At 44.9% G+C, this 17,911-nt stretch overlaps 1 protein-coding gene across 2 annotated transcripts in view; it reads left to right on the top strand.

Moving 5' to 3' along the window:
• The window catches only part of ARMC2 (armadillo repeat containing 2), a 97,909-nt gene that overhangs the window by 74,546 nt on the left and 5,452 nt on the right, over positions 1-17,911 (top strand). For both annotated transcript variants that reach the window (XM_045843817.1, XM_045843815.1), the window contains 5 exons: positions 8,648-8,966; positions 13,978-14,100; positions 14,428-14,541; positions 16,704-16,836; positions 17,184-17,344. In XM_045843817.1, the coding sequence (XP_045699773.1) occupies positions 8,648-8,966; positions 13,978-14,100; positions 14,428-14,541; positions 16,704-16,836; positions 17,184-17,344 (850 nt within the window). The remainder of the gene's footprint in view (positions 1-8,647; positions 8,967-13,977; positions 14,101-14,427; positions 14,542-16,703; positions 16,837-17,183; positions 17,345-17,911) is intronic.

Here is a 17,911-nt window from a genome sequence, read left to right on the forward strand (position 1 = left end):
TACACAAAGCCAGCAGGATACGAAGATATTACATAACAAAGCATGATTCTGCGCATGCGGGCCCATCCTCAAGGCTATGGAAATACTGCTTATCCACCTGGTAAGGGAGCCTGACTGACTCCGTTTCCCCTACAGGTGAGCACAGGGCCTCCCCTCTGGGACCCTAAGAACTGCCTGCTGAAGGGAGAACTCATTAACCTCAACTTGGCCAGACCAGTCATGAGTTGTTCCTTTGTTAAACAACCACCAACTTTTATTTTAAAATAATCATAAAATACCCCTGCAGATATCCTGCTTTGAGAAAGCTTGGGCTTTGTAAGTTTGCAAGAAGTAAATTTGAGGAACATTAGTTTATTTAAAATAAAACATGGTCAGGTTTACACCCCCTTCTGCCCAGTGGCATGGCCCTGTCTGTATAGGACGGTCATGGGATGAGCCAGCGGTTTCTAGTTCTTCAACAGTCTCAGAGAAAAGGAATCCACTCCTCCCAGCTCTAACAAAGGGCTTCCTCAGGAAGCATGAGGGGAACGTCTTTGGCTCGTGTCTGTGAGGTTAATTTGTCCAAGATCCACAGTACAGCTAATAACTCCAGTTTCCACACACACACAAAGTGAGAGGGAAACACAACATTTCAGTGGGCTTAACAGAGTTTGAAAACTAAACTTTAGCATTAAGTAAAATATCTATTAAAAATGCTGACCAAAATTCAATTCAATGACACATTTCATTTAAGAAATAAGCACATATTGTATACTTTGTGATGGAAACGGCATTTGTTACAAACCAAATGTGAAACAGATGGGCCTAGTAACGGAGGAATGAGCAGGGTGGATAGCAGCCTTGCAAAGCAGAGTCTGCCTCGGGAGGTGCCTCTGACGTCAGCGTGGCTGCATTTAGCATCTCTGCGAAATACGTTTGGGTTTGTGTTTCAAAAGAACATAAAAGGTTTTTTCCCATTTCTTCTGTAAATACCTACTGGGCAGGATATCTGGTAAAAGATCTCAAATGTGACTTTTAAGACTGGCAATATTTTGCAAAGGTCATCGTCCGAAAAAATTAATAATCCTTATCTATATTCTCATCATTCGTATGCATTGAGTAACTGTCTGAATAACATCTCCACTATTAGGAATGGTCAATTTGGGGGGAGGGGCGTTGAAATATAACTTCCAGATGTAGGACCATAATGAGAGCCCTCACAAGCCCTGTCTGGGAGTCACTGGACATGCCCTTGCTTGTACTGCTTTGAATGTCATGCCTCTCTCGTTCCATTCAGACTTCCTCTGAAGTGGCTGTCTCCGACCATGTGAACACCATCTGATCTGGAGTGCTTAGGCATCCATGGTGTTGAAAACGAGACCTGGAATGTCTGGACAGAGCAGGACGAATGCACACAAACATCTGCCATTTTTCTAGCCGTGCATCTCAAATGCAAGCACAGTCTTGAAGCTGTCCAGAGATAACATGACCTCTCTCTCCCCTTGATCCTCTTCGGGGCCAGTGAGGATTGGTTAAGGAGGCCCCTCCACCCCTAACCCCGGCGCCTTTATATGGCAACTTGGCTCCCGGTTTGCCCTCTGCCTCCTGCCTGGCAGGAGTGTGCCCTGTGGCTCTCTTCCCAGCCCCTCTGCAGGCACATTCCCAGTGGGTGCCGAAAGCATTTGGCTGAGCTCGCTCCTTTTTTTCAGTGCTGGCCTTGGTCTGCACCCCTGACCGGGTGGGCGGGCAGCACAATAAGCCCTCAGCTTGTTCATTCTTTCCAGCTCCTGCTGTTTTGCCCTTGTGGAACTGGCGCTTCCCCCACTCAGTACAGATCCCAAATGCCTGATTTATGTCTGCTGACTTAAAGAATGGAACACAGTGAAATTCTAGCATTGCCTTGGTGCTTTGAGCGATAACCACATTCAGAAACATATAGTGGATGCTCAGTAAATGATTGCCAATGGAATGGATAGAGGGATGGAGGTGTCAAGCATAATCTCCTCTGGCTTTTAAATGATTTTTTACTAGATTCTGGGTTTTGAGTCTCCAATGTCTCAGACGCTTGTATGTGGTTCAGCACTCATGCAAACTGTTGACCCACTTTCAGTACCTGGGGTTAATTAGCATTTCTGTAGTAGTGCAGTCTGGTAAAATTTATCTGGTCTTCTAGCCTCCTGTAAGCTCAATTTATATTGGGGTTTTGATCGAGGGTGGGAAGTTGGGTAAACTTTGTAAATCGCAAATTCTGATTCAGCTCTCAAATCCAGACTGTACAAGAAGTTTTTAACCATGTTTTATATAGAGTATGGTGATTAATTTAATTTTCTGGTTAAGAGAAGTTTCCAACTTTAAGCACATTTGCAACCCCTTCAATTTCAACCCATTCTTAAAAATCTTTCTAGAATGTTTTCCTTTACTTACAAGTAGTTCTCTACTAAGTGAAGTCCGCTAAACATAGTTTATTCTTTCGGTGACAGCATGAGGTGGTTCCCTCCCCATGGTCAACAGTTTGCAAGTCAGTTATTTTAAGGAACAATAGGGGGGTGTAGGAGTCGGGGAAGAATATGTTCACTGCGGCTGGCCGTGGGTGGGGAGTAGTAGTGTGAGGTCATCCAGAAGTGGTCGTGTGGAGCCAGACGGTGCATTAGATACTAGCTTTCACTTTTAATAGGCAGTGCATGTTTTGAGCAAGGGGATGATGTAAGAACTGGTTCAAGAAGTGGTGTTAATGTTGATCTCACGGGGAGGAGCCTGTCAAGGGTCTCTGATGAGAGTCTCTGGACAGATTAACCAGAGTGAGCATGGGAAGGGGGTAGTTGGGGGAGATTTTGAAATGACAGAGTGGAGGGAACTTGGTGACTGGTTGGTGAGGGGAATGAGATAGGGAGGAATCAAAGGTGTCCCGAGGGCCGAGTCTGGCAGATTTGGAAGGTGAGGGTCATTGGGAATGAGGAGATGGGCTAATGGGGTCAGTGAGCCTCTTGAAGCCTCAGTTTCCAGCGTAGGGGAAATCTCTTTCATTGGCTTTTGGCCAGTCTCTCATATGGAAAATAATATTTAACAACTCCTACCACTGCTGCTGGGCCAGAGGTGTCCAACCTTTTGGCATCTCTGGGCCACACTGGAAGAAGAAGAGTTGTTTTGGGCCACATATTAAATACATTGCAACATGTAATCACAAAAAACCTCATAATATTTCAAGTAAATTTACAATTTTGAGTTGGGCTGCATTCGTAGCCATCCTGAGCCGCAAATGGCTTGCGGGCCACAGGTTGGACTTCCCTAGACCATTCTGCTCAGCCGTGTCCTCTTTGTTTTGTTCCAGTTAAAGTAATTTTACTTACAGTATGAGGAGCTCATTCAGACTGAATGACATGCTTACTCATTAGGGCCAGCATATGTGAAACCAGAGAACATCCCACAGGCTGTAACTGGAACTCACAGCTGAGGTCAGGCTTCTTAGAGCAGGTATACCTGTTTGGGCTCTGATTGGCCATTGCTGTTGCTAGGCCAATTGCATTTAAAGCAAAATTAGAAAGTCAATAGGAACTGGTTATACTAGACTGCCTTCTTTTATTTTATTAAGATTTTCTTTATTTATTCTTAGAGAGAGAGGAAGGGAGGGAGAGAGAGAAAAACATCAAAGGAGAAACATTGATTGGTTGGTTGCCTCCTGCCCACACCCCAGCCTGGGAGGGGGTGGGGGGAAGGACCGGGCCTGCAACCCAGGCATGTAGGCATGTGCCCTGACTGGGGATGGAACTGGTGACCTTTCTTTTGCACTGCAGAACAACGCCCAACCAGCTGAGCTACACTGGTCAGGGCTAGACTGCCTTTAAAAAAAATAATTCTCTCTCCCGATTCATCTTCATTTTGCTGTTTCTAAGCTGTGGTAGGAATATGCAACTTTGTGTTAAATTTAATAGAAATGCTATAAAAGTGCAGTCTTGATTTATATGTGGTTCTCAGATTTTGTCTAAGAATGAAGGAGAGAATCTGTACCTCAAAAGAGAATTGCATATTGAAAGAGTTTTCTGCTGTGGAATTAGTCTCTGCAAATCAGTGATTTTGGCCTTTGTCCAATTTTTCAAGTCTTTAGAGGATTTTAATTAAATGATATTCTGTAGACTCGAGATGAATTGTGGCTGTGGAACAATAATAACCTCTCCATAATACTGTCCCAGTGCGGGTCTGCACTGTGCAGAGGCCACTGACGGCGAGCTGAGGGGGCCGTGCAGCACCCCCTGCTCAGCCTCCGCTGTTGGGACTCCAGATGAGTCCAGACAAGCACTGGCTTGGGAATAAGGAAACACCACTTCTGCCAACCTCCTTGGGATTGCTCCCATTTTGGCCTAGTCTGTGCTCCCTTGATTCTTGGGGAATATATTGGAGAAGGGGGAGGGAGGAAGCAAACCTTAGCCAACCCTGGTAAAGAGGACAGAAGCAGCGAGCACAGCAGTTGCTGGAAGTGAGTTGCCTCAGACGGCGCAATCTGCCATCCCCATCCGTGGATCTCGCGTGCCATCCCGCAGTTGGCGTGAACGCTGCCAGCAACCACCCCCTCCTTTTTCCCTCTGAAGGCAGGGAAAGAGGCTTTCTAGCAGTGTTAACTCTTCCTGCCTTAAAGCCTCCCCACATCAGCTGTATTTATCTAGACCACGTTAGGACTCACAGACATGTTAAAATGAAAGAATCTTATCAGTGGGAGGGGGCCGAGAAAATTGCTCAAAGAAAAGCAGCACTTACTCTAACTAGATTAGACCACGTGACAGTGGCTGGAGGTCATTTGTTTTTTTCTTTTTTTTTTTTTGAAGAATGATGATCTCTAAGGAGATCCGCTTTTACCTAGAGCCAGGGTCTAAATACTCCTGACTTGTCAACAACAAGAGGTGGAGGTGGTACAGGGCCTCAGGTGCCCACTGAGTTGGACTGCCAGAAAAAGCAAACACAGGGGAACTTTCTAAGTTACAGAAATGTCTAAGCAGTGTGCTGGGCACCTGAAGCTACTATAATGTGGAAGGCCAGCTGTAATTTTTATATATATAGCAATATATGTTTATATATAAGTGTATATATATGGATTAAAAATGATCTAGCATTCTTCAAAAGATGGCAGAGACATTTTAGGAAGTATATTGATTAGTTCAGGTAGTGATTTAGTGAATAGAGTACAGCTACTTACAATTCTTTAAGAAGTCATTTAAAATCACATGCAGTGCCTTTCCTGCCTCACTTGATATGTTTTGTGGAAGTGAGAGAAGAGCACAATCCAGGGAACAGCATGAAGTTCAAAAATGTTTGACATAAGTACTGTCAAGTGTGTGAGGGAAGTTGCTCTCCGACTGCAGAGAGTGGGAACAGCTTTGTTCAGTTTAAAGAACTGGAAGTTATCACTTTGAGTCAGTTAGTTAATTTATGTATCAGTGCTTGGTGCATCGTAAGCCACCATGCGTTAGTTGCTACTACTACTAGTATTATTACAGTTTTCAGGGTAGAAATTTTTTAGAATGTCTTTAATCAGAAATCATATATCACGACTTGTGCAAAAAGCTCCTGTTCTTCAACTTAGCAAATATAAAATGGAATTTTCCTTTGAGGAGCCTAATTCTCAGAAATATCCCTGTGCTAGTTGGGAAACGGTCTGCTTTTCTGTTGGATATGGCCAGGCTGGAGATGTGCTTTCCTTCCAGAGCCCGGGGAGGAGCCTCAGCTGTCCCGAGTTACTTGGAGCAATTGCTGGTTTTACATGAAGTGAAATTCAAGTATTGTAATGGAATTGGATGTGCTTGTTTTAGATTTTCGACCCACAGGCTTCAGCTTCTTCAGGGAACCCTCTGGTGATCAGGGGCAGAAAAGGGGACCCCAGGCGCCAGCAAAGGAACTGTCCTAGGGTATTCTTTCCTCCTGCAAACCCTCCTCCCACCCCCACATATGTGCATTTCACATATTTTCAAAGTTGAACTCAAACCCATTTGTGGTGACGTTGCTGCCCCACCCCCACACACAGACTGTTCACTGAGCATCCTCTTATCTAAACTCTCCTAGGACCACGGGGGCCCGTCCCACCTCGTTTATTGCTACTAAGAATTTTTTGATAGTGCGTGAAAAAGGTTCAGAACAATGCCTGAATCATTATTCACTACAATTTGTGCTTTGTATGTTTTGCTTCAATCTCAAAATACATTATTTTCCGCATTTTCCCAATGAGTTCATGGAGGCACAGAGAAGCTAAGCAAAGTAACAAACATGAACCCGGACTGCCTGGCCCTCGAGCTGGGAGTCATAATCCCTTTTGGTGTCCGGCTTCCTCCTTAGTCTTGTCTTCTCAAGTAGGTTAGAGGCTCTTCAGAGCGCCTTGCCTCGAGCTTGCTTATGTGTGTTGTCAAACCAAGAGTCTGGAAGCTTTGGCAAGGAATAAATGATGAGGATTTATTGAAAGGTCTTGGAGTTTGCAAACTGGGAACACAGCTAGGCAAAACCTGTGAGTGTTCCAAAGAAGAAGGAAAGTGTCCCAAGTAAAAAGTGCATTCTTAAGAAAAATCAGTCCTACATTGTGAGCCCTAGGATTGGTCCAGGATGATTATCATCAGATAATTATCAGTCTGGATGATGGATGCCCAGTGGCCTAGATGTGTGAGTCTTCCAGGGGACATTTGAAGGTAATCTGGAGATTTTGATTATATATAATCTCCAGAATATGTGTGTGTGTGTGTATTCATTCTCCAGACATACACATAGACACAGGACTGGAAAGATTTTAAAAGTTTAAGTTCCCAGGCTACTTAGAACAAGAATGAAGTCGACCTTCATGATGTTAATAATTTTATCATCTTAGATACAGTGACTCCATTTTATGTATTCCATATCTTCACTCTTTCCTCAGAACACATTCCCCCAAAGCCCCCACATTCAAGAGTTCTGTGAGGACCAGCTTCAGCCCTCCCTGGGTGGGGGTCCCCCGGCGGGGTCTCTCCCGACCGACCGGACTGCTGCGGCAGTTGGCTGCACGCTGAGCTGAGTGGGGTTCTTCCCAGGGAGCTCCGTCCTGGACCAGGGGCCCCTTCTCGCCACCGTGTCAGACTCCCAGCCTCCGTCCTTTCCTCATGTTTGCAAATAGTTTCCAGCTGCACAAGCAGCAGCCCGTTGCTTTGCAGCCAGGGCCAGGAAAAACTTTTTTTTTAAAAAAAACAAGCAGGAACAAGTTGGAATTGGCAAATCCCAAAGTCTTATACTTTGTCCTAGATCTTCCTTGTCTCTTGCCACACACCGTCTCTGCGCTGCTCCTGCCCCCCCCCCCCATCCCACCTGAACCTGGCTCCTCGTGAAAACAGGCCCAGCCCTTTGCCTTTTGTCCCTTTTTCTGAAGGCTGCCGGTAATTACCAACCTGATAAACAAAGGTTTTTTGGAATCCCTCCCTGTGCCATATTTGCATTTCAAAAGGAGATAATTCCATAACTGTTCTGAAAGAAGGCAAGTTCAAGGAGGAGATTATTAAAGGACAAACCTGTGGAAAGTAGGGCATGGGTGTAGAAAGGACTCCAGGCTGGGGTAATCCTAGGTTCAAATCCTGACTCCACCCTTGCCGGCTATGTGACCCAGCACTTCTCCAAACCTGTTCCTTTCTTTAAAATAGCACAGCACCAGCCACAGTAAGTGTTAGCACCCAAGCTGGTTGTAGCCAGGCTTAAGTTTTCCTTTAAAGTTTCTCCCTCCCAGGACTTCCTCGCCCACTGCTTGTAAGGCCTGCTGTGCTCACATATCGTCGTTGAATTAAGAACATAATTGTTTTTGTGTCTGGTTTGGTTGTAAAATGTTCACACTTTAGGGATTTTAGGAACATTTACTTATTGGTTGTGAAATATATCATATATACAGAAAAGTTCATGGCACACATATGTACCAGGTAGCAAATAGTTATAAAGGTGTCACGCATGTACCTACTACCCAGGTCAAGAAAGACAAGCACAGTTCCACATTAAAGTGCTGTACAGATACCAGGCAGTAGTTCTCAATGGGGGAGGGGGTGGTTGCCCCAAGGGGTCATTTAAACATGTTTGGCTGTGGCATCTGGGCAGCTGCTACTGGCATCTAACACAAGAGGCCAGGAATGCTGTTGAACGCAAGGTGCCCTTGTCCCCAGCAAAGAGTTATCCAGCCCCTAACATCAGTGGGGCCCAGGCCGAGAAACCCTGCTGTCAATACAATCTGACTAGCCATTATCTATTGCCTGGTGTCTAGAAACACAGTGCTTCCGCAAGAGGTGGACTTTCAGGAAAAGATTCTGATGCTCCAGAAACCTGTTAGCATGAAAGCTTAGATTTGTGTAATACATTATTCTTCATATCGATATCCCACTCCATTAGTTGGTCTCCGGAAAAAAACAAAACAAAACGGAAAATGCTGGCCAGAATTTCAGACGAAGGATCTGAAGTTAATAGACCTTCTAACGGCATCAATCAGTTTGTCTCCTTTCAGTGCTGCCAAACGCTTTAGTGCCTCTGTCGATCTGCCCCAGCCTTGGGAATCAAATCCTGTACAAGTTAGTTGAAGCCAGACATGTTCCAATGTTACTATTAATTAAATCATGAATAAATACAGCATTCTTTCCAACAATTTGCCCCAGCCGCTATGCAATTGTAACTCGTCGTCTCTCATTTATTTCAGGACTTAGTTGTTCGTATTGTTTTCATTCTTGGCAACCTGACAGCGAAAAATAACCAGGCTCGTGAACAGTTTTTCAAAGAGGAAGGGAGCATCCCCACTCTGCTGTCATTATTCCGCACGTTCTACAAACTGGATCTGCATCCCAGGAGGCGAGCTGGTGAAGGAGATGAGCAGCCCGAGGCACCGAAGCCACAGGCCCAGGTGGAGGACGTGCTCATCAAGCTGACCCGCGTGCTCGCCAACTTGGCCATCCACCCGGGCATCGGGCCGGCCATGGCTGCCAACCCGTATATAGTAGGCCTGCTCCTCGTCACACTGGGTAAGACCCTCGGCCTGCTGGGTAAGACCCTCAGCCCAGTGGGCTGAAGTGGACGCAAGCGGCAGCTGTGCCCTGCAGCCAGGGGCTGTGCTGAGGTTGGGTGTGCTGAGGGATTTATTAGTACAATCGGCTCACTTTAACGAGACGGCTCAGCCCTATGAAAGAACATTCCTCCTCTGTTCAGAACTGCCTCAAAAGTAATCCAGATTTCTAAAAAATGAACACATAGTAATATTATTTCTAAAACCCATTGAATAGTATGTACACTTTAAGAGAGTGAATATTGTGATATGTGAATTATATTGCAATATTTAAAAAATATAGTGATAAGTTACCAGAAATCAGCCAACATAACCACAAAGAGTTTAAAATCCCCAATTTTTCCATGGTTAGTCCATGTATTAAAGTGTATTTAATCTTTTCACTTTTTTTAATTTTTATTTTTTAATATATTTTATTGATTATGCTATTACAGTTGTCCCATTTCCCCCCTTCCCTCTCTTCCACCCTGCACACCCTCTCCCACCCACATCCCCCCCTTAAGTTCATGTCCATGGGTCATACTTATAAGTTCTTTAGCTTCTACATTTCTCATGCTATTCTTACCCTCCCCCTATCTATTTTCAACCTACAATCTATGCTACTTATTCTCTGTTCCTTTTCCCCCTCTCTCCTCCTCCCACTCCCCTGTTGATAACCCTCCATGTGATCTCCATTTCTGTGGTTCTGTTCCTGTTCTAGTTGTTTGCTTAGTTTCTTTTGGTTTTGCTTTAGGTGTGGTTGTTAATAATTGTTAGTTTGCTGTCCTTTTACTATACATGTTTTTTTAATCTTCTTTTCTTAGATAAGTCCCTTTAACATTTCATAAAATAAGGGCTTGGTGATGATGAACTCCTTGAACTTGACCTTATCTGAGAAGCACTTTATCTGTCTTTCCATTCTAAATGAAAGCTTTTCTGGATAGAACAATCTTGAATATAGGTGCTTGCCTTTCATGACTTAGAATACTTCTTTCCAGCCCCTTCTTGCCTGCAAGGTCTCTTTTGAGAAATCAGCTGACAGTCTGATGGGAACTCCTTTGTAGGTGACTGTCCCCTTATCTCTTACTGCTTCTAGGATTCTCTCCTGCATTTTTAGCTTGGCTAATGTAATTATGATGTGCCTTGGTGTGTTTCTTCTTGGGTCCAACTTCTTTGGGACTCTCTGAGCTTCCTGGACTTCCTAGGAGTCTATTTCCTTTGTCAGAATGGGGGAATTCTCCTTCATTATTTGTTCAAATACGTTTTCAATCTGTTGCTTTTCCTCTCCCCGTTCTGGTACCCCTATAATTCAGATGTTGGAATGTTTAAAGATGTCCTGGAAGTTCCTAAGCTTCTCCTCATTTTTTTTGAATTCTTATTTCTCCCTTCTTTCCTGTTTGGTTGTTTCTTTCTTCCTTCTAGTCCACTTTATTGTTTTGAGTCCCAGTTTCCTTCCCATCACTATTGGTTCCCTATGCATTTTCCTTCATCTCTTTTACCATAACCTGTATTTGTTCATCTAATTTGCGACCAAAGTCAACCAATTCTGTGAGCTTCCTGATCACCATTGTTTTGAACTGTGCATCTGATAGGTTGGCTATCTCTCAGTTGCTCAAAAGGATGAGTTCTGGGGCATTGATTTGTTCTTCTGTTTGAGCCATCTCTCTCTTTTTTTTTGGTCTGGTCACTCCTGTTATGGTGAGGGGCAGAGCCTTAGGTGTTCACCAGGGCTGGGCACCTCAGTCGCTAGATTGTGACACTGTATGTGGGGATGGGGGTGGGGGCGGGAGGGAACAATGGCGGTGAGCTCCTGGGACCTCAGTCCCTTCTCTGGAATCCTGGGTTGCACACTCTGCCCTGCTCCAAAATAGCTGCCTCACTGGGTCTGCCAGCTGCCGCTTGCATACTCAGGGTCCACCCGTTGCGATCTTGCACACCCCAGATGCCTTATGCACCCCCGGATGCCTTATGTGCCCAATTCTCTCTGCTCTCTGTGCCACAACCCACTCCTGGCTGCTCGTCTCTGCCCCTCCTACTGGTCTGGATGAACAGATCTATTTCAACTTCTTGGCTGTCCGACTTCCATTCAGATCAATTGTCTGTCAGTTCTGGATGGTATTCTGCCTCTAAATTGTTGTTGTTCCAATCTTGGTTGTGCGTGGAGGTACGGTGCGTCCACCTATGCCTCCATCTTGGCTGGAAGTCCAATCTTTTTATTTTTTAGGTTGTCACATTATTTGTCATTACAGCCCCCAGTAGTGCAGGTCTTATCTTTTCCCCTGTATTAGTCAGCTCAAGCTGCTATAACAAAATACCACAGACTTATTGGCTTGTAAAACAGAATTTATTTCTCAGGGTTCTGGAGGCTAGGAGCCCACGGTCAGGGTGTGAGCCTGTGTGGTTCCTGGTGAGAGCTCCCTTGCCGGTGTGCAGATGACTGCCTACTCACTTGGCCTTCCTTCGGCGTGCACACAAGGGGAGAGGGGATGGCCTCTTCTTATGACTCCAGCAGTTTGAGCTAACAAGGTCTCTATCCTTACAACTTCATTTAACTTTCATTGCCTCCTAAAACCCCTGTCTCCAAATACTATCCCATTAGAGGTTAGGGCTGTAGTATATGAATTGGGGGGAGAGGACATGATTTAGTCAATTTAGTTGTCTGTCCCTAGAACCCCCTTTTCATGTACAAAACACATTAATTCCTTCTCAACAGCCCCCAAAGTCTTAACTCTTCCAGCGTCAACTCTAAAACCCAAGGTCCATAATCCCACTTCAGTACCCTCCAAATCAACTATTGTGTGACTTGAGGTATGATTTGTCCTGAGAAAAAAAATTTCTCTCCTGCTGTAGATCTCTAAAACTAGGCAAGTTCCATGCTTCCAAAACACAGTGATGGAACAGGCCCAGGATAGCCATCCTCATTCCAAAAGGGAGAAGCAGGAAAAAAAGGAATGGCTGTCAGGTCCCAAGCAAGTCCAAAGCCTGATAGTAATTCCATAAGCTCTTCACACATACACTGTCCTTTGGCCAGTGCTCCCCTCCCCCACGGTGGCCAGCATGGGGGCAGGACATGGTAGACCCTCCAGGAACACTTGGAGAAAGAAACAACAAACGAGTATATGTTTTCTGCAGCATACGAATGACTGAATTTTCCTTTGTAATAGAGTAAGCTTTAAAAAGGCCATTGCCTTTAATGAAAAGAAAGCCAAAAGGAGGGAGGATGGAATCAGAGAGCATAGGAGCTAGCACAGTCCTGCTGCTCAGCCTGCACCCCCTCTCTTATTCCCTGAGGAAGTTTCGTTTCATACAAGAGGTGGAAGGCACTTCCTAACCAAGCAAGGGCCCAAGGTGTGTGCTGGTGCTGAGGTGGTTCCCTCCCAGGCTTGGAACAGTTACGGGAGGTGGGGGGAGGCACGGTGAGAGAGGTGAGAGGCAGATGCTCATTCAATTTGCCGTAACTAGTTCAGTGTTACCAGTGTGAATCTTCCTCTGTCAGACCATGCATCCAACTACCTCACTCCTCACCCAGTGCGGGCACTTCAGAAGCAACTCATGACCTTTCTCCCAACTGGACCCTCTCCTCATGACCTTGAATCAGAGAATGTGATCACTGTTCATCTAATAATGTAATCTAGAGACCCGGGAATCATGCTGAGTGATTCCTCCCTCTTATCCCCCAATCCAGCCTTCACCACATACTGTCCATTTTTCTCCCCAAATAGTTTTTCCCAAATAGTTTTTCAGTCCATCCACCTGCTCCATCTCCACCATCACCGAAGCCTAAGCTACATTATTTGCCACCTGAATACCACAGGAGGCTCCTCACTGGCATCCTCGCATCTGCCCTTCTCTGCACTGTGGCCAGACAAGTCTGGAGGCTGAGTGGAAGGCAGGGACAGAATTACTGAAGGTCCTGTGTGTAAGCTAAAGGGTTCCTTCTTCCTCCCTCCCTCCCTTCTTTCCTTCCTTCCTTCACTCACCTATTCTTGTATTCAGCAACTATTTCCTGAGCCCCCTCTTTGTGTCAGATGCTGCTCAAGGTGCTGGGAAAGCAGCAATGAATAAAACAGACGAATCACCAGTCCTCATGGAATTCACGTTTTTAGGGCTAGAAGACATACATACTTTAAACATACAAGTCAAGTGGTCACATGTTCCATGGGGAAAATTGAAGTGGAGTAAGGGGGAGAGAGAGTAATGGGTGCCGCTTCTCATGGGGTGACTAAGGAAAGTCTGTCCAACCAGGTGTCATCTGAGCAACAACCCAAAGCACATGGGGAGCGAGCCAAGCAGATAACCGGAAAAAGAATATATTCCAGACAGAGGGGTTAGCAGGGCAAACATTCCCAGGAAGGGTCATGCTGACAAGTTCAAAAAGAGTACAAAGACCAGTGTGGCTGGCCTTGGGGGCCTGAGGGTTAGAGCACCGAATGAGGCCAGAGAGGTCAGGACCCGGGCAGCCCAGGGACAGCCGGAGGGCCAAGTGAGACCAATGACATTATCCGACTAACTTTTGAAGGCTCACCATGCTGAGGATGGACTCTGGAGGGAAGAGGTAGATGAAGAGAAACTAGTGAGGGGATGGGGTAGATGGTAGCAGAGTAGGTGGGAAGCGACCAGGTGCTGCATGTTTAGGGGCCGGGCAAGCCAGAGGGCATTAGAGATGGGTGGGCTCACTGGTGTGTTTAGCACTTTTGCTTTACTATAGACCCAGGGCCGAGATCAGCCCTACATTTCCAGAGCCCCTGGCTGTGAGGATGGAGCTCAGAGTGTTCTAAGCCCTGGGCAGAAGGGGTCCCCTGCATTTGGTGCACTTCCTGCAGGAAGAGTCCTGGAAATAAAGCAGCAAACAGCAAGGGCAGGCACTGCCCTTGCCCAGACCTTGCCCAGGACAGCGGCTCACCCCTGCCGCAGCTGGGATTGTTGCTGCAGTTAGGATGGCCTTGCTTCTAGCCCTGCCGTGAGTCCGTGACACCCTTCCTTTGTTTCAGAATACAAGTCAATCGATGATTGTGAGGAGCTGGTGATCAATACGACAGTAACAATCAACAACTTATCTTACTACCACGTGAAGAATTCCATAATTCAAAACAAAAAGCTACATATTGCTGAATGTAAGGTTCAGAGTTAGGTTTGGGTAGATGCATGTCCAGTTAAGGTTTTGGTTTTATTAACTAAACATTGTACTAGAAGCATTCATATTTTCTGATTTCCTGGAAAAAATCAGAAGAGCCTGATTTGGTTCTGGAAAATTAGAATATGGGGAAAGCTTGGCTTCTTAGTTCTTACTGAAGTCCCCTGAAGTTTGTATTTTATTATCATTTTTAATTTTTGAATTAGCAGTATTAGTATTTATTGAACTGATGGTATTGGTTTCTAATAGCCTTAAAATCAAAGCTTCAATTCACTGATTTTTCCCCTCCTCTGGTCACCCAACCCAGTGCTTTTAAAGCTTCTCATGAGTAATAACATGGATGGAATCCTGGAGGCTGTGCGTGTTTTTGGAAATCTCTCCCAAGACCATGATGTCTGCGATTTCATTGTGGAGAAGAATAGTGAGTGAATGACACTTACATTCATAAACATGCACTTCTTGCCAATAAACACGAAGCGGTCTCGGAGCTTGGGTCATGACAATGTGACACTTGTTTCCGCTTTGGGATGAGTAAGTGCCTAACATTCTGTTCCTTCCGTACGTAAGGCTGTCAGCACAGGATGCCAAGACGGACTCGGCAGTGTTCTCCGTGTTCCCACTCCCTCGTGAGCAGTCTTCTGAGTTCCAAGATGGGGCGGGGGGGTGGGGTGAGGGGGAGAGAGACAGACAGACAGACAGACAGACAAGGACAAGTTATCTATACTCTCATTTCTACCCATGGGAACAGACTCAAGGGACATGCTACTTCATGTACTAGAATGTTCATTACTGTACTGCTTGTAATAGCAAAAAAGTGGAAACAACTTAAAAATCCATCAACAGGCAAGAGGATAAATACATTGTGGTATATTCATGCCACAGTATGTTCTGCATACAGCAATGAAAGTACATGAACTAGAGGTTCATGGTTCAAACTCAAACACTTATAATCTAGGAGCAGAAATGTTAGTGATAGGGGCATATACACAGAATGATGCCATTAAGGTAAGTTTTAAAATATGCAAAACAATCTTGGGTACTGTCTATATAATGCACTCATGTAGTCATGTTGTAAGGTACAAATAGTATTTGCAATTGACAAACTCCACATTTAAGACAGAAGTTATCTTTGGAGGGAAAGGAATGCCCAGATATAAAATTAGATATGTAATGTCTTATTTCTTAAACTGGGTGGCAGGTACACAAGAGTTTTATACTAACCACCCTTGATATGTCTCAAATATTTCATGTAAGAATAATAACTAAAAATATGTTGATGTAAGAAATGTCCAAACCTGCAGAGGAGGTTTACAAGTTTATTTGGGCCAAACTGATGGCATACACTGGGGAACAAGATCTCAAATGCTCCTAAGAATATCAGTTTTGCAGTTTTTCTTCCCCATTTGAAATTAAGGAGGGAATGTAAGAAGAATTACATGAGGGTGGGAGAAAGCAAGGTGGGGATAGGGTTACAGGATTCTGAGCTTTCTTAAGAACATTGCCCCTTTGAGAGGTATTACTTCTGGCATCGCCGAGGTGTGTTGACCTAGATGCACAAGAACAGACAGGGCTTGTTTTCATGAAGAAGGTATAGAGCTGGGGTGTGACTACCCACCATGACCCACCCAGTTAGGAATTTACGATTTATTACAGCACCCCCTTTTTTGTCCACAAATACCTAATCACCCATGTTCACGATCAAACATTTAGATAATACAGAGAGAAAAAAACAAAGCAGCATCACACCATCGCCCATTATCTCCCTACCGCAGAGATAACTTCACATTTTGGTGTACATTCTCTAGACTCTTAAAAATACATATATGTGACGCAGCCTTTGCCAAGCTCACTGTCGAATCCATCAACAGGGCCAAGGTCAGAACGAGGTGGCTACCTCTCAAGGTGTGCAGGAAAACGGGAGGAGGCAGAGCACAGGGCTATCCCTTCCCCCGTAACTCTTCGCCCAGCCCCTGATCTGGGATTGAAAACAAGACAGAGTTCTATTTCCTAGGTGTCGGGGAAACTGGTTCCCAGAGGCAGGGAGCCTGTCCCCACTGAGATGCCCCCTACCCAGGAAGTCCTGCCTTGCCACAGGCCCGTTTCCAGTGTTCTGATCCAGACTTGTGGCCCTGGAAGACTTCAGGGAAGATCTCATCGGGAGCCCTCCCCCAGGGCTGTGTATGTAGATAAAATTGCTGCTGGAGGTTCTGAAAGGCCCTTGGGATGTTAGAAATGAACATCACCTGTGTGACTGGACGTCCATTGTTTCCTCCTTTCCACCAGCAGGGACTCCACCACTGCCCTGGAGAGGGAGCTGCTTTCTGGGTCAGATACAGCAATATCTGGGGACAGGGACCTGGAGGGTGGGGATCGGGTTCTGGATGTGGTGGGTGCTGGGGAACCCACTGCAGGGCAGTGGGTAATGCCTTACTTAGGGAGGAAGGGTTAAAACCCCTAGTAGGGACTTCCGTTTTGCAAGCCACTCCCCATTTCCCCTTTGCCCTTTCCCCTTCAATAAGGGGGCATAAGGTACAGCTGAGAACCCGAGCTTTAGTGGTCTGCGTCTGTTCTCTTCCCTCCCAGTACACAAGTTCATGATTGCACTGCTGGATGCTGGGCATCAGGATATTTGCTTTTCTGCCTGTGGCGTTCTCCTAAATCTCACTGTGGATAAGGACAAGCATGTCATCCTAAAAGGAGGAGGCGGCATTAAAAAGTAAGTTTCAAGGTGTGGTGTTCCAACTCTCAGGATTTGGAGGACACAGTTTTCCAGGGAGTTTAGGCCCCTCTCGCCATTCCTCCAGGTAGAAGTGTTTGAACATCTGGAAGAGCCAAGTTAGGACTGAAAAGGGGACTTAGATTTCACTGCACTTAAAATATCTCAGAAGTAGATTACTGCCACTTTGTAGCTATTTGAATTTGCAGATATGAACATATTTTAAATAATCACTAAATTACACACAATATATATTAAATATTACTGATTATTATTATTGTGCTAAAATATAAATGTTAAAGAGATTCTGACCTAATACCTTGTTAACTTGACTTTTATTAACTCAGGTTAGTTGAGTGTCTAAGAGATTTTGGTCCTACTGATTGGCAGCTGGCCTGCTTGATCTGCAAAACATTATGGAACTTCAGTGAAAATATGACTAATGCTTCGTCGTGTTTTGGAGATGAAGACGCCAACACACTCCTAGTCTTGCTGTCGTCATTTCTGGGTAAGCCTCTTCACTGTGACTCTGTGATCTCAGTGAGATTAAAAAAAAATTCTGTGCCCTGTATGGAAAAGGTTGGTATGTATTTTGGGTGGCTACAGTTCTTTAAGCATCTATGATAATCTACAAATATTATTATAATTCAGAAATATCTGGAAGAGGCTTAATGTTATTTACAATGGGGCACAAAGACTTTTAATTCATTGGGCACTATCATGATTTCTTCTGTGGCTTTTTCTTTTTTATATTTTTAATAGGGTGCAAAATGCTGTTTAAAAGTATACAGACATCATTGTAATTGAGAAAAGATGACTATAGGCTACTCTGAATTAAGCCATGCATTTAAGTGAATCTATACATTGTAATTAGCAGTTGTGCTAATTATCAGCTGAACACCCTGAGCTTTACTGGTCTGCTTTTGTTTAGGGTCTGTGAAACTATTTGACATTATAGTGGGGTCCATACCTTGGAAGGTGGGAAATCATTGATACACAGCAAAGGAAAGAGGATAGCTTCTTCCATTTTTAAGATTTCCATTTTCAGGATAATTGTTCACATACTGGGTTAAGT

The sequence above is a fragment of the Phyllostomus hastatus genome, unplaced genomic scaffold, assembly GCF_019186645.2.
Source record: "Phyllostomus hastatus isolate PE091 unplaced genomic scaffold, TTU_PhHast_1.1 phas_contig_40, whole genome shotgun sequence".
NCBI classification, from domain to species: domain Eukaryota; kingdom Metazoa; phylum Chordata; class Mammalia; order Chiroptera; family Phyllostomidae; genus Phyllostomus; species Phyllostomus hastatus.